Source organism: Lagopus leucura, unplaced genomic scaffold (genome assembly GCF_019238085.1).
Source record: "Lagopus leucura isolate 7727_CA_CO unplaced genomic scaffold, USGS_WTPT01 Super-Scaffold_73, whole genome shotgun sequence".
Lineage (NCBI taxonomy): Eukaryota > Metazoa > Chordata > Aves > Galliformes > Phasianidae > Lagopus > Lagopus leucura.
This window is the reverse complement of record NW_024962252.1, coordinates 95183697-95204638: the sequence shown is the minus strand read 5'-3', so window position 1 is coordinate 95204638 and position 20942 is coordinate 95183697. Positions and strand designations below refer to the sequence as shown.

At 43.2% G+C, this 20942-nt stretch overlaps 1 protein-coding gene across 2 annotated transcripts in view; it reads left to right on the top strand.

The window, feature by feature from the left end:
- Nucleotides 1-961: 961 nt before the first annotated feature.
- Nucleotides 962-20942, top strand: part of PELI1 (pellino E3 ubiquitin protein ligase 1) — a 44023-nt gene continuing 24042 nt past the window's right edge. Inside the window, exons 1-2 of one of the 2 annotated variants that reach the window (XM_042892188.1) lie at nt 963-1045; nt 12306-12470. In XM_042892188.1, coding sequence (XP_042748122.1) covers nt 12416-12470 — 55 coding nt within the window. In that variant the 5' untranslated portion in view covers nt 963-1045; nt 12306-12415. Of the gene's footprint in view, nt 1046-12305; nt 12471-20942 lie in introns of both variants that reach the window. The other variant, XM_042892204.1, reaches the window with a different exon arrangement.

The window sequence follows — 20942 nt, the reverse complement described above, 5'->3', positions numbered from 1 at the left end:
TGCTGGTGTGTTGTAGATGAGCTGACACTGCTGTGGGTCTAATGGAAGCCTAGAGCTCCTCACAGGGAGTGGAGGGGCAGCGCTGAGCTCTGCACTCTGGGGACGGTGACAGGGCTTGAGGTGATGGTGTGGGGCTGGGTCAGGGGAAGGTTTGGGGGTTGGGGAAAGGCTTTGCTGCAGAGGGTGATGGGCTGCCTCCATTGGGCACAGCCCCAGTGCTAGAGCTCAGGGAGCATTGGGGCAGCACTCTCAGACACAGGGTTTGTGTTTAGGATTTGGAGCACAAGTGTTGTGGGAAGTGGCTGAGGGAACTGTGATTGTTCAGTTTGGAGAAGGGGAGGCTCAGGGGAGACCTTATGGCTCTCTCTAAATCCCTGAGAAGAGGGTGTAGGGAGATAGGTGTTGGCCTTTTCTCCCGTGTAACAGCAATGTAGTGGCCTCAATCTGCACCAGGGGAGGTTCAGGTTCGGTATTTGGAAACAATTCTTCTCCAAAGGAGCAGTGAGTGATGCAGTGGCACAGCTGCCCAGGGAGGTGGTGGAGTCACCATTGCTGGAGGTGTTCAAGAACAGTGGAGATGTGGAACTGGGGGACGTGGTGATGGGTTGATGGGATGATCTCAGAGGCCTTTTCCAACCTTGATGATTCTGTAAACCTAAGGTTATATATATTCGTATGTTACACCTACACACAACCCCCCTTTACACCGCCAGACGATGGCACTACAACTCCCAGCATGCCCCGGGCTCCAGGGCCGTCACCCCGCCCCCTGACCCCGCCCCCCTTTAGCTCCGCCCACAGACGGTTGGGTGCGCGGGCGCGCGGCGGCAGCCGACCCAGAGGTCTGGGTGAGCGGAGCGGCGGCTGGGAGGTGCGTGGTGAAGGCGGTGTCGCTCGGCTGTTCGTTGCTCTCCGCCTGCAGAAGGCAGTCCGTTCGTCAGTCCGTCCGTCCGTCCGTCCGTCGCTGCTCGGCGCGTCGCTGCGGTCCCCCCCGCCGCCTCAGGGAGCCGCGGGCTCCTCTCCCGCCTGCTGCCGCCTTCCTGCGGTAAGTCCCGCGCCCGCTGCGACGCAGCCCGCCTCCGCGCGGCCGTACGGCCGTAGGGAGCCGCTCGGGGCCTGCCCCCAGCCCCGCTTTGTGCTCCGGGCGGCCGGCTGCAACCTCCTTGGCCTTTTTGTTTTGTTTGTGTTGTTGTTTTTTCTTTCCCTCTTCAATTCTTTTTTTTTTTTCCCTTCCCCCCTCCCCCCCTTCCCCTCTTCCCCCCCCCCCCCTCGTGCCTTTGTGCCGGTCGCTTGGCTTCCCGTGCGGTTTTGTTTCCTCCCCGCTCGCCGTCTCCGAACGGATCGCCTTGTCTTTGTGACGGAGCGGCAGCCAGCCATCCTCGATGTGGGGTGGAGAGTGGGAGGGGTGGTAGGGAATGGAGGGGGAGATATTAAAAATAATTTTACGACATCACGCTATCTTTAGACTCCGGATGCTTTATGGACTCGGGGGTTTGGGGTAATCCCCTTTTCCCCGAGGGGAGCAAAGGGAGTTGGCGGCGAGGCGCGCGGCACAAAGGAGCTGTGCGGGCTGCCCCCCGGCCCGGCGCTGCACCCACCCCGCTGCGGGCTCTCGTTGAGCTGCCGGGCTGAAAGCTCGCTCTGAGAGCCCTGGCTCCTGCCCTCCTCCCCCGTCGGCTCTTTGTGAGCGGCGCAACTTTCACCGAATGCGGTTTCGGACGGAGCTAAGAGCTCGCGTGCCGCCTCCGGGAGCAGCGGAGGGCGTTGGAAAGGCGGCTGTTGTGTTTTGTACCCGTGGCTTGCTTGTTCGTTGCGTTTTCGTTCCCTCTCCTCAAAAGCTGCTGTTGTCTGAGCTCTGCGAAACGCTGCTTCGTAGTTGAGCCGTGCCTTTTAAAGGCCGCTCGTTTGTTTTCGTCGGGACTGCCAAGCCTTCAGAACGTGCTTCTCGGTGAGTGGAGGCATCGGACAGCCTCGGTTCCACATCCAGGCAGGAATGGCTTTATTTGTTCCATTTGGAATCTGCTGGGGGCAGAGGGCTGTTTCCGGTTTCTGTTGGGCAGCATTTCATATTGCACAAAGGAGAAGCCGGGTGACCTGTTGATGATGCATCTTTCGTTGCTTTTTGTGCTGAGAAGCGAAGCTGGGTTAGTGGAGACAAGGGCTTTCCCGGCTGGGTTTCCATTTGCATGGGCGGTGCGGTCTGTGCGGCTTTGTGTCTTAGGCCAGCGCTTTCAAAGCGAGTGGTATGGTGGCAAAGTTCACAAGTCTGCACCGGACATCCCCTCCTGCTCTCCCCAACCTCCCGCCTGCAGGAAAAGCCTGGGTGGTAGGAAACTGAGCCAGCTAGCTGGAAAAGTTAGGCCCTTTTTGTGCCCTTTTCCCTTAGGAGGCACGAAGTATCCTAACTGCTTCTTAAGCTCTATTTGTTGTGGATGGCCGGGCAGGAAGCTTTCCGAGCACATCTTTGTTATGTTTAGGCACATGCAGCTTGCCTTAAGCTTAAGTATCTTCTGTTTCTAATGAACTGGACTTGTAGGAGCACCTCTGTTATGCTGAGTGCAGTCTTGTACTTAATGTTTCTGTTCTTACTAAACAATGAAATGTGTTTCTTGGTGTGGCAAGCCGTCATACTGTTGTTTTTGTCTGAAATTGAAATTTCAACTGCTAGTATTTCAATTAAAAATATATTTATATATAAATATATGTATATAAAATAATATATATAAGTATAAATATTTGTGTTAGTGTAAAATTTGTGTTATAACCATTTTGTGTTTTGGTATTGGTTTATATTAATAAACCAAGTAGAGAAAACAGCATTATTTCACTTTGGGATTTATGGCTAGTGACTGCGTGGTTGTAGGTGCCAAGTAGAACATCATCTGCTTGTAGCTGGTGATTATTAAATTGTTATTAATTTGTAAGGAACGAATTAGAAGTGTATTTTTGTATATAATGTCTTCTTAGACAGGATCTATGGAACACAGGAGAACTGAGAACCTGAAATGTTTATAGATCCTGATCTGTGCTGTGAGCTAAAGGAAGAAGAAAAAGGGTATTTCATGAAAAACGAAGTCGTCTTTAAGGGCATGCTTGTAAGCTAAGTTGGGCAGTTGGTTTGGAGCTCTTGAAGGATGCTAATAATTGAAAGTACTTGTTGCTAGGCTGGTCACTGCATGTCTTGCTGATTAGGCCATAGAAGTTTTGACTGTAGGTGGCATTAAAAGGAAGAAGTCCTCAGCTCTTTTCCTTCCAGACATTCGTTCCTTAATCTTCAGATTCACAAGTGTGCTGACAGACTGTCAAAGGAAGTGACAGCAAAGAGATGGTGTAGGAAGTAGGTCAAGCTCTGCTGAATACTGCTGAGATAGTTTCAGTGGAAAAAAAACAAGCATGTCTCCATCTGATCTAGTTTCTGTTTCCTTTCTATCTACTGGTTACAGGAGTTGCCAGTGAACCTTACCCTCCTACAGCGGTCTCCAGGTCCTACTGAAATGAACATTGTGTCCCTAATCAGGTGCATTTAGGCTGCCTGGATGGAAGGCCTGGTGGTGAGGAAGACAAAACAGCAGTTTCGATCTGGTTCTGTGCAGTGCTGGGTGCCCACAAATTGCCAGCTGAGCAAAGCTGTAGTGGTCCTTTGTTTTCCTGGAGGCCTGAGGCAGTTTGGTGGGTGGATTTCCATTCCGGCTCCTTCACTGTGCTGCTGAGGTTCTGCTGGGGGCAGTCTGGAGCAATATGGTAGTGTTGTGGAGTGTTCTTTGTGGCCATGCTGTTTGCCAGTGGAAGTTAAAATTGTTGCAAGTATCTGTAATATTTCTTGTTTGGGATGTTGTTTGAATATAACAAGTACTCAAAAACCTGTGAGTTTAAGAAAAAAATCAAAATCTTTGGCATGCTGCAAGTTACCCTTAAGTTACAAAAAAGCAAGCTGCCTCGTGGCTGCCGACAACGTGATCTGCAGGAAAATTACCATCCTGCACTATGAAAGTGTTCTGATCCAAGTGTCCTGTATTTACACTGTTTTGAAGGCAGGTATTACTCGTATGTCGAGGTGGTGCTTCAGTGCTTGGCCCAGGTAAGTGCATGGCTTAATGGCTGCCTGTGTCAGCCTTCTGTCATGGCCTTCTTCTGCTGACCCTTGTCACACTACTTGGAGCGGCAAATGCACTTAGATATTGAAATGACCTTTCTGCAGTAACCTGGTAGTCATGAGGGAATACAAAAAGTTGAGCAGTGTGTGCCCTGGAAAGCTGTTGAAGCCACCTTCAGAATGTCTCTGCAGGATGATTCTGTTGATTTTGTTGGCCTCCCTTCACCATGCTGAAGGTAGGTGGTCATCTAATTTCAGTAAAAGCTGTGAGGTGCTTCTAAAAGATGTGAGCTCAAGTGTGAGCTAGTCAGCAGATTTGTTTGATTTGGACTGGTTGGAAGCATTTGGTTAAAGATTAATGGTATCCTCAGGTCCTCGCTATGTAGGAACGTGGTTTGGTTCATGAATAGGTAATAAAAGTTAATCTGTTGACCTTGTTTCTTAATCCATGGTGCTGCAGTCAGTCGTAGTTACTTGCCTGCCATGGATGGTATGTACTTACATAAATGCCTAAATTTTAGGCTCAAAGCTCTTGTACTCAAGAGCAGAGTGGATCAACCCCTGCAGTGCATTTCAGGCTGCCATTTTGGGAGTATTCTCTGTTACTGTTCTGAGGTGTATGGCACTTGGCAGAGGAGAAGCCCCTGGCCCCATTGCTGCATTCCCGTTGGAGAAAGGATTTACTCAATTCATGCTCAGATTGCAGTACTTTTCCTTCCTCGCCAGCAGAATATGTTGCAGAAGACTTTGTCATGCAGCTCAAAGTGTTCTTGATCTTCCTTGATATCAGCTATATGGCGATGTCAGCCAGATGTTTTCCTATGCCAACACTGTTTGCAGCAGTTTAATTGCATAAATGTGTTTTCAGAAGGGCCAAAAGCATTCTTTTGGGGAGGCTTTTAGTAGTAGAGAGATTTGGGGCTGAGAGGTGCTGATCTGGCTGTATTAGATAACAGTGGGCTTGGGTATGTGTCAGTGGGGGAAAATGTGCCTTCTAATTGACAAAAGTTAATCAAAGTCTGTAAGCTAACAGGCTGACAAAAGCTTGCTTGCAAGTAAAATACTTGGGCAGATAATCATGACTGTTTTGGCAGAAAAGCTTTTGTTGCTAAATGCTGTGTTTCTGTGTTTGTTTCTTTAGCGTTTGCTATAGCGGCTGAGGCTCTGTTGTGGGCTAATCTATAGAGTAGTACAGAAATGAAAAGCAAGCACGGTAATAAAAAGATGAAGTTAGACTCGGACCAGAAGAGATCTGTGGATTATTTTTCTTAAGCAGGATAATTGGAGTAGCTACTAGAGAATGCCTTCTTGTGTGTTGAGGTTGCAAGTAAATTGGATACATCAAAAATGTTTTGTAGGTGTTTGCAAGGTATGGAATTGGTGCAAGTTTGTTGAGTAAGATTTGCTGGGTGATGCAGGGGTAGGACTCCAGGAGGAAAAAAGGAAAAACTGCCTAGCCAAAGCTGTTTTTAAGTAGACTGCTATCAATGGATTATTGCGTCTGCTGCCTCTTGATTTACTTGCTTGTATGTACTCAGCTACGTCTATTTCAAATATGTATTATATGACCATTTGGACTTCATTACAAACAGTTTAAAGTACTCTTTCTTGAGCTGGGGTAGCAATTTTTTTCACAGGCAAGGTGGGTGATAAGAGAACAAAACTTCTGTAAGGAATATTCTGTAACATTCTGGAAGATTTGCATTAAAATTGGTGGAGTTCAAGCTTGTGAGAGATTTCTGGAGGCAGAGTAAGAGCAAACCTGGATCTGATTCAAGTATCTCACCCTGAGCGGTCTGTTTGTCGCTGCTGCTGCCCAGTTGTTTGTCTGAATGGAGCAGGCAGGGATTGGGAAGTAGCAACTGCTGAGAGTTTCTGCTGCCTTCTGCCAGTTCCTCCTCTAGGAGGGCAGCCCCGTAACCTGGTTAACAGCATTAATGTTTTAGTTGTTCTTTAGGTCAGAGGGTCCGACTGGCACCTCTGGGTTACATCTACCATCAGTTCCTTCTGTTGTCAGTCACTGAGCTGTATTGAATAGATGGGACTTGGTGTTAGAGACATACAGACTGGAGTACTTCAACTATGTTTTATTTGTCCTAAGAAAATTTATCATGTAGAATAATAAAAGCTGTCTCTGAAGAGCTCCTATTTAAGAAGTCTCAAGGCTCCTTTTCTCTTAAATGTTAATGTGTATTGATTTTTTTCTGATTTTTTTTTTTTTCTTTCGATGCCATCCTGATATTCTTTCTACTTTATGAAGCAGTTGTAATTCAGTGCTTTTATAAGAATAAATATTGTCTTAATCATGGCTTAACAAGATTTGGCTGGGAGGTGAGTAATGGTTCTTCTGTCATATCATATAGCCCAAACTATTTATTTGCTATATGGTTAGGGGAAAAAAATCCAAAATGCATCACACGTGGAGTCTTACTATCAAGTAATTAACTTCCTTTTAAAGAACTTGTTGCTCATTTTCCTTTTGTAATGCACCTCTTGGGATAAGCTGCTAATTCTAAAAATGTCAGTTCTACCATTTCCCAGTAACGTATTTCTTTCTTTGTTTGCTTTTTCCCCAAGCCACTTAAGTACTCAGAGGCATGTTTAACATGTAAGAAAATAAACCCAACTAGGTGTTTAATAAATACTGCACCTCACTGCATTTTGTTCACTGCTCTATTTCAAGGCTAGCGGAAGATGACTGTAAACTTCATTTCTTAAGTAAGAGTACAGGGGCCTTAGTTAGTCAGGTAGGTTATGTACTTGCCCTTTGGGCTGGCTCCTTTCTGCTGGGCTAGTGCTCTGTTTTGAGTTTAGAGATTGAAAAAGATGTCACTAATGATGTCCAAATCTTCTGAGAAACAGGAGTTCCTCACCTATGGGAAACTGGAGCCACTGATTATCCATTGAGCCATTTCCATAATCAAAATTGTACGGTAAATCCATTTTGTATTTGGGAATACTGTATTCTGAGATCCAGAGCTGCTCACCCATGGTGGGAGTGCATTGGCTGTCCATGAATGGCTTCCACACTGCACTAGTAGTGGTGATCGAAAGCCGAGTAGTTGGAGGGAAGAAGATAGAGATGGCATGTTTTACCGCTTGACTCTTAACGCCTACCAGCGTGTTGGGTGATATTTGTTTAATGTGCCTTGTTTACAGAGATGGGAGAGATCCAGTTCAAATTCCCTGGAAGTTATATGGGCAATCAGGAAAGACTTTCTTAAGAGGGAAAAGATCTGAACCTTTTTCCTCACTTCTCCAGATAGGCAGTGCTGAGAATCAGGAGGCCCCAAAGTAGGCCCTTAGGTGTTCCATTTGGTCTTTTTTCTTAATTGTGTGACGATGCTTAGGCAAATTTGTGCTGATAATGCTGCTGCGTTAGATAAGGACTGCTCTTCTGGTCCTGTCTGCTGTGCCCACATCTCCTCGAGTTAAATGACCATGTAACTGTGCACCTCATCCCTGGAATGGCAGACCAAGCCAATACAAGTTGTACTGCAGTGCACGTTACTGACTGTAGACAGCTGATCTCTCCTTTGTGCATAGATGACTTTCCCCGCAAAGTCACCCCTTCTTGATCCCTGTGGTAGGTGGATCCATCACTCTACAATCTTTGTTCTTTGATCTTCTGTTAATAAGGTAATTACTATGCTGATGATAGCCCACATAAATTCTTAGAGCATTCATTTGGTGCTGTATGAGAAATAGCTGTACAGTAGAGCTTTCGACTGTAAAGACACTGAATTGGTGCCACAGGAGCTGCTGACTCCTGGTGAAGGTTTCTGAGCACTGTTCAAGGTTATTGCAGAGGGCTGGAGCATACAGTGCTAAGGGCAGCAGCTGGGATTTCTTCCTTCCTTTTGGAACAAGAAACAACACAGTATTTTGTTGAGGTGATCACCTGCAGAAGCTGAAGAGCTCAACTGATCTTGCAAGCAGATAATCACATAGGTAGCTTTATTTTTTTTGTGCGTGTGTGCACATCTTTCTGGTCACAGGCTAGTTTTGTTAGCTTTGCCCAGGGGCTGTGTGAGTAGCAGATGTGAATGTAGAGTAGGTCCTTGTGCTTGTTGCTCTTGGCTGAGGAAGGCCATGATGCGGTGCTGGAATGTGGGGGCTTAGGGATAGCAGCTGCTTTTCAATTCCTCTGCCAAGCTGTGTGTGTGTGCTTCTTGATTTTTTTTCCTCATTTTCATAACCATTTACTATGCCATTTGTTGATGAACTATGTGTAGCAGGCAATGAAACTCCTACCTGTACAGGAAAAGCATTAGGAGCATTTTTCCTGCACTCGATAATGTAAAGCTCCACAAAAAGGAGCGTATTGAAGTTGGCACTGTCTGAACAGGAGCAGAGATATGAGCGTGATCCAAAAGATAAGGGGAAGGTAAACTTTTACCTTAAAGCTCTGAGGGGCCAGTCAAAGGAAGAAGTGAAGAGCTTGCTTATTGTGTCAATTAGGGATGTGTGGTGAACATCTGGTGTTTTTCAGTCTCTTAGAGTCCACAATAACAAGTGGCGTAGGCCTGCTGCTCTTTTACTGGTAGTATGAACAGCAGTAACAATCAGGTTTACCTGGCCCTTTTGTTCTGAACTTCAGAACATCAGCTGTTAATAAATAGCAACTTTAACGATCCAGGCAGTACTTGGCTTATGTGTAGAGATGGCCAAGGTTTTTCTCCCTGCCTTGCTCTGATCAGATGTCAGACATAGGGTGGTGTGTTTGTCTCCTGCTCCCCAGCCAGAGATAGGAATGGGTCCCCTCTGAAAGCATGGAAGGGATACATTCCCTTCCAGATCCCAGGGAGGTGTGGGGGGGGACATGTAAGCTGTCCCTAACATAACAAGAGCAAACATCATGAGGAGTTGTGCTCTGCTGTGCTATCCAACTGGGAGCTCAGTGTTCTGTTCTTGCATTAGGTACTGCAACGTTGGGGGGAGGGATCTGTTTGTGAGGATGGTGTCTGTGAAGCCCCAGATGGATGCTAAGCTCATATCCTTGCCTTCATTTTGATAAAAGTTAAGAAACTCACAGGTGTTGATGCTTGATTTGCTGATGTTTGGAGGCTGCTACAGAAATGAAAATCAGCATTTGGTTCCTAATCAAATCTTGCTCAGCTCTGAGGTATGCAAACTAATGAAGTGCCAACACACGTGAAGCTGGGTGAATAAACTGATAGCACACTGTGAGTTCCCGAAGTTCACAGTTCTCATTTCTTTCTTCTGCTTTGACTGTTGGGTGTTGAAGCGTGTGACCAAGGAGCAGGTACAGAACTTGCCTGAGCCACGGTGCTTAGGAGGAAAGCACAATGATTTCTAGTATGAGGAATCACAACATCTGTTTGTAACCTTTGTCACAAGTGGAACAAATTATAAAATGGTAAACGCAGTTACTCTGCCAGTTGGCACATGCTCAATTTCACAAAGCGTGCCAGTTAGATTCAATACAAACATTCCCTCAGAAGGATCACCTTGATTTAATTCTTTTTCAGATGCGTAAAGTAGAAATGGTCTGAAGCTTTCTGTTTGTCCTTTAAAGACTGCTATATTTCTAGCTCTTGGCAGACACTGTCCACAAGTACTTCATGTTCCACTGGGCTTATGCCAGATTTAATGTACTGTGTGTACTGAAAGCAGCAAAACCAGAGTGACTTCAATTTTAGATTTTCCAGCTACCATTATTGATATTTCTTAGATCTGTTCCATCCAGCCTATCATTTTAATTTCTTTTCCCTCTGGGAATTTGTGGGAGGATCTTGACAGTGTTTATTTGCCTGTCTGGGGACTACTGATGTGAGTGAGTGCCGTGGATCAGGCATCTCTGCAGAGGCCAAACTCTCCGTTTATGGGAGCTAAATCCGCACACTGAAATGTTCTTGAGCTCCTGACTTTCACAGTGATGGGCACACTGTGAGCAAGAATAACGTTATAAGCCAAGTCCTTCAGCTGTTCTTCAAGGAACTTGAATTTGGTAAAAATCTGAGATGAGAAAGGACTTACTGTCAGCTAACCTTAGTCCACGCAGTACCAAAAATTGCGGGTTTCTATTTCGCAGTGCTCCTATGCTGTACAGATCCAAGCCTGTAAAATGCCAGACCCTGAAGAGACAAAAGAAATGAGGTAAGGGAGAGAAACAGAGCAAGTAGAAGCTGTGGTAGTAGACAAGGAGAGGAAGGAAATAACTGGGAGAAGGAATGGGGCACGGTGCAAAACGGCCAACCAGCATGGCTTGGTTTGTTCATAGTACCACAGTCATCAGGTCTGCTGATCCCTGCCTGACAGCTGTGTCTGTTGGCTTCATATTTTGGCTGTTCATCTTTTATTTTCAACCCTCAGGGCCAAGTAGCTGCGCATAAGCATGGCTTCTGGCCAGGTGGCTCATCGCCCTCAGAGCAAAGCAGGATTCCCTTCTATTATGCTGATGTGGAAGAGTGTGGCACTCAACAGAGCCTGGTGTTTCCCCCTCCCCCTCTTATAGTTTTCCTGTGCCTCTTATTATTAAATGCCGATCTGTTCTGGTTTGCAACTGCACCCTCTGTTAGTGCTGCTAGAGCAGAGTTTGCTTAGTTCTTCAAAGATGCCTGAAACTGGGAAGAGGGGGAGGGGTCTCTTGTTGCAGAGGGATTTGAAATCCCAAGCAGTTCTGTGTTCCTCATTAATACTTGACATATGTGGGAATTACTCGTTAGTCCTCCTGGCACCCAGTGGTTTTTGTTAGGCCTGACTTCTTTGCCTAGTTTAAGTTGTTTGGTGTTCACGCACAGCTTGTAGTTCAGTGCCTGCTCCCAGATAGGAGTGTAGCAAAGACAAACAGAAAAATTGTCCTGTAGAAAGAAAGTACAAGACATGACTAAACAGTCAAAGCACAAAAAATGACTAAGGACAGAATCAAAAAACTGTTGCAAACCTGCTTTTGTATCCAAGACCAAATTGAAAGTTTTTAGTTTATTGCAGTTACTGTGCTTATTTTCAAACTAATTTTCAAATGTTCTTTGTATAAAGAGAGTATTTTGTGTTGGTTTTTTGTTGTACCAAGTCATCTTTTTGCTAGCTTTTGTTACACAAAAGAGCAAAACAATGTAAATAAAAGGGTGCGTGTAAAGAAAACAAGAATCAACTTCAAGGTGAAGAATAGGAGTGGCTATGTTTCCTTGCTTTTTCAAGATTAAAAGTAGCTTTTAAATGCTGCTGAAGAACAAACTGCTTCCTGTCGTCTCATTATTAAGTAGTGCATTCATTTAACAAAACCCAGGCACTAATTTTGTTCTTTTTTGGAAACAAATGTACGGTCAGCTACATTGAGTTCTCTGTTCCTGTCTGTTTACAAACACGTACGTGAAATGTAGTGAATCCAATTGAGGAATAATAGGTCTGGGCTTCAATCTGTGAACACCATAACGTGGCTGTGCAAAAATGTTGCCTAAATGCAAGGCAGTGTACTTTATGCTGTCTTGAAATTAATTAACCACAGGTTGAAATCCTGCTGTAGGTCAGCTGTAACCTGGTGCGGGCATTCCTACAGAATAGGTGAGGAGGATAGGTGGTAAATAATAGTTCTGTGATGCAGTGCTCCTGTCCTTGCACACAGGGCTTGTATCTCTGTACTAGTGACCAGGTTCCCAATGAGTAGGAGCGGTTTGGGAAGGGATCTTTGGAGATCATCTAGTCCAGCCCCTTCTGCTCCCCGCGCTCAAAGCAGTTTGAAGTTGAAGCCAGCACTTTAATCTTTTCATTCTGAATAGTCTTGAGCAGCATACAAACAGCATACGTTGTCCACTGGCATTACTACCAATCTCCTGTCAATGTATAACTTGGAATTACTCAGTATCACTCCAGAATTTTGTGCTTTTTTTTTTTTTTTTTGTAAGTCTTGAGCATGCTTGAACAGACTGGTATCTGAATTCACTGAAAAATTTTGGACAACTGAATGTTTGAGCTGCTGTGCGCTAGGAATATCGATTGGGTGTAACATATGCCATATTCAAAGAAATGCTATGAACAGAAGAATTCCTTTTCTCAAAATGTCTATTTGTTCAGACATTGAGCCAACCAATAAGTCTCTGCATACCCATTCTTCTTTACAGTGGCTGGAGCAACAGGTAGATTTTCTGGGTCTGCCTCCTCCAGCCGACTGTTCTCAAATGGTGATGCTGTTTGGTGCTAATGTGGATGGGGCTTAACCATATGGTCTCGCTCTCACTTTCTCTCGCAGTGTTGAAAAATCTTGTCCTGTCTACACTAGCAGCTAACTGATCTGCACCCATTGTTGACAGCCACCATCATCAACAGGTCATTTTCCCTCTGCGAGCCTGGCTTTTGGTTATGTATCGTAAATCCAAGTGGAAGTGCGGTTACGATCTTGCGGTTCTTGGACACGGTGAGTTTACATCTGTACAGTTACCATAAGAGAGCAAACGTTTCTTCTTGCATCTGAACTTCCATACATGAAAATCTTGAAGAGAAAGGTAACTACAGCTAACTATCATCTACATTCCCTGAAGATGTCCCTTTTATTTAGCTCTTCAGATTTTAAGGTTACTTGCTAGAACTGCAAGTGCAGAACAATACAAACTATTAGTGCTGTCTTGCTGTTACTGACCATAACTATATTTGTTCCCTAAACGCTGCCTTTTTAAACTGGATGGAGAAGTGCCTTAAGTTATTCATGACTGTCTCCTTACACTGACTGCCCCAGCTTTTATAAAACTGCTGACAAGAGATCTGATTGTTAAGCTCTACCAAGCCATATTCCCTCATTCCCTAACATTGAATTTCTACTGAAGACTGTTTCCAGGGGCTCTGAGTTGGTATAATATCACAGTGCCTGCTGGCTTGCTTCTCCCTCTTGTCTCCCTGGCCTGTTTGCATGCAGCCCCACTCCTGGGCTCTGAGTTGTGCAGCCCTGCATGCTTCTTTGCTCTGGATCTGCTGACCACAACCTTCCAGCAAGGAGGAGACATTTCTCACCAACCTCATGGAAGACTCCTGTGATCAAATTCCTTTCTCAGAGGTTCAGGGAGCTGAATGTTGAGCTTTGTCATTAGTCTGACAATATACTCTTTTGATGTGGTAGACCTAAAATGTTTATTTTGCTTTTAGTAGCTCTGTCACTATATGTATGTGGCTCACTCTTTTTTTTCTTTTCAATCTCTTGTCTTTTGGATGACTGCTGCCACCTTGTTTGCACAAAAGCGATAGAGGAGTGTTATGAGAACATCATCTTTTGCTTGCTTAGACCAGCTTTGATAGCAAAACTAAGTCTAGTGAAAGTGAGAATGCAAGCTCAAATCCAATGGGTGTGATTAATAACAAGACGACTTGGCATATGACTTTGAAAATGTTTACAGTTTTACCTTACATGTTGGGGGATCAGAGCCGGTAGGCATGAGATGGTAATCATAATGATGTTTTTCACGATCAAAGGTATCATGACATCAGTGGCTGCTATTTTTATTTAAACTGCCTAATTCCTGAAGCTGGTTGTGAGCAGTCAGTATAGGTGGTGAACAAGCTGGAACACTTTAAGTGTAGAAAACTCAATGTCATGACTTTTTTCAAATGGGCTGGACTTGATTAATGCTGCGTAGCACTTCCAGTTTCAGATCAGCTGTAGATTCCACCATGCCTCTGTTTTCTGTCAAGTTTCTCTTCCAAGGAAACTTTTATTTCACAATACTTGACAGTGCTGCTGTATTTGAAAGTGGAGCTTGTCAGATAATGCGGTGTGATCTAGAGCTTTAAAAGCACTGTAGCTAGTGGAACTTTGTTTTATCAGTTCAAAAGCCTCATCTATTAGTAAAGGAATAGTCTCTAACAAGACAGAATGGGTCAGAGAACATGCACAGTGCCTATAAGCCAGTGTACTTGCAACAAACTTAGCAAGACTCTGCTTCCATAAGAGCTGTGGAATACAGTTGTTAGTGAAGCTGAGTGCTGGAGAATCTCAAAGGTTCCTGGCTTCTGAGTGCTTCATCTCTTCAGTCAAACAGTGCACGACTGAAGTACTGTAGCTGGCACTGAGAGCTGTCTCTGCTCCGTAGCCGTCCTGAACGTCTGGGGGTTATCCAAAATCAGAGTGGTGAATTAAATTACGTGTTCAGCCCAGATCTGCTCTAGTGCAGTCTTGCTTGGGCAGGCTGATAGTCATCTTGCTTAAGCCGGTTAATTCGGTTGGCTCCAATGGAGCTGAATACTTACTTGCAATACTTAGTTGCAGGTAATAAATATGACTTGGATATCAGGTTTGGTGAGGTGACCAGGCAGGTGAACAAGAGCAGAAGTAGGAGTCTAATTCCTTTTCCTTGCTAAGTATGCTTTTACTTTGTTTTTTTTTTTTTTTTTTTTTTTTTTTTTTTTGGCATAATATACTGAGAAACAAAGTCCTGCTGCTCAGTTCAATTGATTGTTTGCAGATGAGCTGCAAACCTTGGTTTTATTTTCGTGAAACATTGTGAAGGCTTAATGTAATAACAAAAAGAGAGAAAGAACTCAGTCTGTTGCTACATTACTGTGCCAGGAAATGGTCTTTCTTCTCTGACCAGTTGTGTAGCTGCTCCAGCCATGGCGTGATGTAGCTTTACTTTTTTATTGATGGCTTTGTTTAGGTTATCCTTTTAACCAATGGTTTTGGCATGCTTCAAAAAAAGAAAGCAAGAAAACACTTATCCTTTAGGGGATCTTGCTGCAATATTCTGCTTTGGCTAAACTTAAGGACTGCAAACATTTATAAAAATTTAATGGGCAAGTCTTCATGTGTGCCACAGTGAAAGCCATCCAAAGTGTGTTGAGTTTGCAAGTAGTTATTCACAGGGCTGAAGCTTTGCCAAGGGATCTTCTAGCATCTTCTGTATGTTGGAGTAGTTTCAGGTTGTTCTGTGCATTTCTGGCTGGAATGATTCCAACCTGTAGTAGAGGACATGAGTTCTCTACTGCATTTTATTAATCTTTATGTTTTTAATTTTTATTCTTGCAAATAAATATAAATCTGTCAGTCTTCAGCATATGTGGGCAAAGTCATATAGCTTTGGGGATGCAGTTTGCAGCCTTTTTTATCCAGTTCTTCTGCTCTACAGGTAGACTTCTATGTAAGTATTTGTTTCTCATTTGTAATATGAGATAGGCACTTAGTTTAATTTTAAATGTGATAACAATGGTACAGCTATATACATGATGTCTCTAAGCTCTTTCTCACTGCTATTAAAGCATAATTTCAAGATGAAAGTGTAGAGTTGCAGATTGGTTTTAGGGCAAAGACTTACATGAATATAGAATTTTCCTCTATTTACCCCTTTCTATTGGCTTTTTTTTTTTTTTTTTTTTTTTTTTTTTACAATTAAAATGAAATTTCTCCCTTACAAACAGAAAAAAAAAGACTTGAACAGGGCTGCAAATAAATAAACTAATGATTGGAGCTGATGCGTTGGTTTTGTAGTGTTCCGTAGGATGGGTATTATTTCCATGTTGGTGCCCTGCTCATCTGGCATCTTTTTGTTCCAGCAGTGCTGTGTACAGGCAAGAACTGCACAGTATGAACAAGGCTATAGGAGGGTTAACTTGTGACAGCACTGTATTTATTTGTGTAGTTTAGACTTTGTGCCTGGGACACGTAATTCACGCGCTTCCTTCAGTAAAATGCTGAAGGTGCAGAATGACTTCAGACTTTCAACTACAACAGTGACTGTGAAGCCAGAGAAAGTCATCTTTGCTTTGTTTAGAGAAGATATGTTACTTTTACAACTGGCTTTAAGGTTGCCAAAGCCTGCTAAGTCTGAGTAGTGACTTCCTAACGCGTGTGATGTGGCTGCTGTGGCTGTTTGTACCTCTGCCTTACAGCATTCTGCTTCTCTGTGCATGGCTGACACGGCATCCCCTAAGTAGCAGAGTAACTAATAAAGCTTGCAAACTGTGAGCAGGACTTCTGCAAACCTTTACGAGTGCACGTGACTGAAGCACTGATGTGCTCCATGTGAACAGCTGTTAGAGATTTGAAGAGAAATTCATGAACAATGTCAGTCCTGAGGGGGCTGGTCTGTCCTGAAGAACTTGCAAAGAGTTATTTCTGAAGAGCCAGATTTCTGGCAATTAATCAGTCTGTACTTAAACAGCTGGCTATTAAAGGACAAGTGAAATAGCCCTTCCATACTAAAAAAAGATAATGCTTCAAAAGCAGGACTTAACGTTTCTTTGGTATACTTGAGGACAGATGCCCAAGCAATAACGTATCAGATGCTGATATGAATTTCTGAGGTGCACACAGGGTCAAAGTTGAGTCTTCTCTCAAGCTGATTCTCAAGGTTCAGGAAGGAAGGAGTCTGTAGTATATTAACAAATCATTTTGGTTCATAAATGGCTGGTTGCTGTAAGCCATATGAAATTGTTTCCAAACTCTGTAAAGTACTGCTGTGTCAACTGTTACCAGTTATAAATGACCTGGTCAGATTTCTGCCAAAACTGCAGCTCGTTGTGGCCCTTTCTGGTGCATTTGCTCTGCAGTTTTGCCTGAATGCAAAGGCTTTTCTGTGAGAGAGAATGAGTAATTCTGCACTGCTTACAGTCCTCCTCTCAAAGCATGCATGCATCTTGTAAAACCAAAGCCATTGCTAGAAGTGAATTTGCCAATGTAAGGTATTTTGCATTTGTCTCTGTGTGTCTGAGTAATGCACGAAAAGGTAGAGATGTGAGTTTTCTTTCATGGATGATCTTATTCAGACCTGTAGCCTAATCTGTAACTGCTCAACTGCAACTGGTGTGAGGCTTCTTCAGGCAAATCTGAAGTATCCAGAGTCTTAGCTAGAATGCAGCTTTAACATGCATTTCTTGTGATGGTGGTGGTTTGGTTGTTTGCTTTTGTTTTGTTTTGTTTTTCCAGAAGACTTTCTTGAGTTGTGTTGCTTGAAAATATTTTGTGGGAGATAGGTAAACCTGCATTGGATGATGAGAAATATACTGAGCTTGTGTCCCCAGATCTCAGTTCTACAAATATGTCCAGTTTCTAGGCCATTTGTTGTATGTTTGCTTTCAGACAGAATTCCACTGTCTTCAGGTGATCAAAGAAGAACTTGTTTGTCTTCAGGAGCGCCTTCCTCACTGGTAGAATTAAGAAGAGTCAAATTGCTGTCTCGCTAATGTAATTTTGTTAGAGTGAGTGATGTGACTGGCCATCCTGGTAAATGCAAGGGCAGGCCACGAGGCTGCCTGCTGAATGGTTAGATGCTGTGTAGCTATGAGTGCACGCTGACTGCTGCTGGAAAGCGTTCTGGGTGCTTCTGAAAAACAGGTCCTGTGTGACCCAAACACTTGAAAATATTTTGCCTTTTGAGGACTTACTGGTGAGTGTGCTAACTCAAAGGAAAGCACTTGCCTTATTCAGCTGGATAGTCTCTTTTATTTGAAGGTCACATTTTTCTTTGTAGATAGCCAGTTGTAAACTTGAGTTATAGTTGAAAGTTTCAAGGTACCTTCACATTCAAGTGTTAAACACAACTAAGAGCTATACTGTCAGGTCAAAGGCACTTAAGTGTTTGTAGAAGTATGATTTCTACTCTTAATCTCTTTGGTTTAGTCATTGTTTGGCTTTTTTTTTTTTTTTTTTTTGTGAGTATGCACATTAGTACCAGAAGTTCTATCTGAGAAGACTATCCATAATACTTCAGTGGTTGTGTTTGTGAGGCCACAGTTATTCCCACCATACCAGCAGTGCTGTAATAGTATTTTCTTTCTTTCTTGTTGAAATTTCAGGGAAAAGCTTGAAGGTTTTGTTCCTCTCTGTGCTCTGTCCCTCTGCAAAGTTGTGCTTGAATTGTTGCTGCACGGAGAGTGGTGGAGAAGAATCAAGAGCACCTACCAGCTCTTGCTTTGTACATGTGGTCAGTACTCTGGATTCCTATATCAACTTAAGGGTAAAATTTAGGGAGGGAATCCCTAGCACTGACTTCTTACCAGTACTGGAGAATGACCTGTATATTGCTGTTGGTGCCCCTGTAGAGGTGAACGAATGGCTGTTGCATCCTCTCAAGTGCAACTGCCTATTTTTATAAGCAGCAAACCTCTTAGCCAAATTGGATTAGAAGTGTAGGAAGTAAAGTATTGCTCCTCCTTAAATATAGATAAGGAGGAAAAAAATGTATTATCAAATAGCATGAGGTTTTTTTTTTTTTTCCTCTGAGCCATTACAAAGTGGGAACTGGTAAGTGATCCAAAGAAACATGAGGAGGTGGAGAAACTGGAAATGTGGTCTGTTTGCACTGCTGGCTGTAGAAGGATAGTAACATGAAAAGAAGTTCATGAAATTAGTTTTGTGCTTATGTAAAGCTACAAGTATTAGCATAGAAGCTTTCTAACCTTATTTGTCGAGATACAGCTTTTAATGTATTTAGAAATACTGAAATATAGCTTTATTAGGAACTTCTATGCGTGAAGAAACCAATTCTTTTCTCTCAGATCCTTGCTTAATGTATCCTTTCTTCTGCACCTGATCTCATATGACCTGATTTAAAATATTCCTAGAAAGGCATACTTGAATGTCAGAAATATGGGAAACTGCAGCCCAACCAGCCATTTAACTTGTGCATGGGGCTGCAGTATGTGCTGTCAGGCCACTGTGGAACATTGATGCTGGGCTTGCAGGGGGTAGGCAGACCTCTGACATCCATCCAGAGGTATGTAGGTCACACGCTTTTATATGTAAATGCTGGAGGTGATATGTTTAGGAAGAGATGTGTTTTGTACCTTAAATGAAGGCTGTTTGAAGCTTGAAGAGAAGGAGGAATAGAGTAAGATGGTACATTAATTAGCTGTAAGTTACCAAATATTCATGCATGAACTACAAACTTGGAATGTTCTTGTGCAAGAATGGAGATTATCCAACATGTCTGTTTGTTGTTTGTTTTACTGGAACAACAAATGAACTTACAGTTGAAACTGTGTCAGGAGTGTAATAACAGGGTGATGAGAAATTAAGAATAAAGCAGAGGGAAACTGTTGGAAGAACTTGACTTTCATACTTCACAGCTTCTCAAAGTGAAAAATTATATGCCTTGTTTTAAGATAGTCATTTGTGTAATGTGGGAGTTGAATAGAAACTGTACTGAATAGTTTTTAAACTCTGTCCATCCAAAGATTGGCTGGAAAGTGGGTTTGAAGAGTCAACATCTCATAGCTGAATTTCTATAACTGAATACTTTTATCTTTTTTTTGGTCTATATGAAATGTTTTTTTCATGCTAAAAGTGAAGCAAAGATGTGTGAACGCTTTTAGCAACACGCTCTCTGAACTTTCTCTGAAGAAGTCTCTGATCAAACAATCTCACTTGGTGGGAATGAAAACTTTCAGGTATTGCAGGTTCAACTAGTCCTGCTAGCAGGTACCTTTAAGTTTTGCAAGCAGGAAAAATACGTCGTGGAAATGAATTTGAATTGGAACTCTGTTTCTTAATCTAGAGAAACTAATACCTGAAGCTCAGTGAATCGAAGTTCTGCTCTTCAAAGAACTCAGAACTACTACAAAGTTCTTTGAGGAAGTACTTGTCCATACCCGATGTTAATTGAATTTGCAGATATGGCATTTAATTTGCAAGGTTTTCAACATCCAGAAACGTTCCTGGAGAATTAAAAAACACAACAAAAAACCAAAGACCCCTCGAGGTTACTTTCTTGGATAGAAGCCCAGTGCAACTGCATCTGTATGCTTCTGACTTAGCAAACTGCTTACATGACCTTTTGGGAAAGTGATGTTCTCTTCTCTATTAACTTTTCTGCCTTGGATTTTGGGAATCCAGCACTTCAGGTATTTCAGACTGTTCTTGAGAGGCCAGATGAAGGGCAGTCTCAAGAGCAGGTCAAATCCAAAATGTCTTACTTGAGCAATGATTGCTGTGAATAAAGTTCTGTGATGCCGGTGCTTGCACAGTTACATGGAACACACTTTTCTTGAAGTGACTGTAAAACACAGGATGTTGTGGCTATTATCCTTTCAAATGCATAATTAGCCCACACAATCTTTGGTGTGTCTACAGTGAGCTCTCTGCAGTAGTTCTTGCTAAACATTTTGCTTCAGGCAAATGGTGAAACAAACTGGCATAGGAAGGCTGTCAACAAAGATGAAGCTCCAGATTGGTTTGGAAGTCGTCTTTCATCTGCAGTTCTCTGCCATTCAATATGTTTTTCCTATTTCCCAAGGGAAGGCATGTCTTGAGGGGCCATTTCATGCTTAAAGCTCACAGTCTCTTGCTGTAATAACTTGACATCGGGGAAATGAGCTTCTGCTCTGAGCAGGAGGTTGGACTAAATGGCATCCTGAAGTCCTGGATTATTCCGTGATTCTGTTCCTCATAAGAAAGAGATAGACTCAACCTTTTGGGAACATATAAGCATTGTTCTGATTTTTGGTGCATAGTGAAGAAGGGGAAAGGTGACAAACCTGTAATACCAGATGGCTTATTTGAGGGAGACCTGAATTTAAAATCTCTTAGGATTCTGTTGTTTTGAACCTCAGACAGAAAATGTTTTTAATATCATTGGAGACTTTTGGAGTTAGCTTTTGTTTTTATATTTTACATCATGTCATTCCATCTAGAATCAGCTTAGAATTAGAACTAGGATTAATTCTTGACTGACTGTTCTGTCAGTAGTCCTGCAACCTGCAGATGTTTCTTCAGTGCTGCTGGAGGTTCCTTCAGCTTACAGTAAGAGTAACTGAAATACGTTGTCAGTCCAATGGTGAGTAATCTAGAAGCACTCTTTTTGGTGGGGTCTCTCCCCAGCAGGAATTTGGAAGTACTGAACAGATAGAGTGCCGGAGGGCCACATGTGCCTGCTAAAACAGAAACCAGTCTTGACAGAGAGGGCCAGTT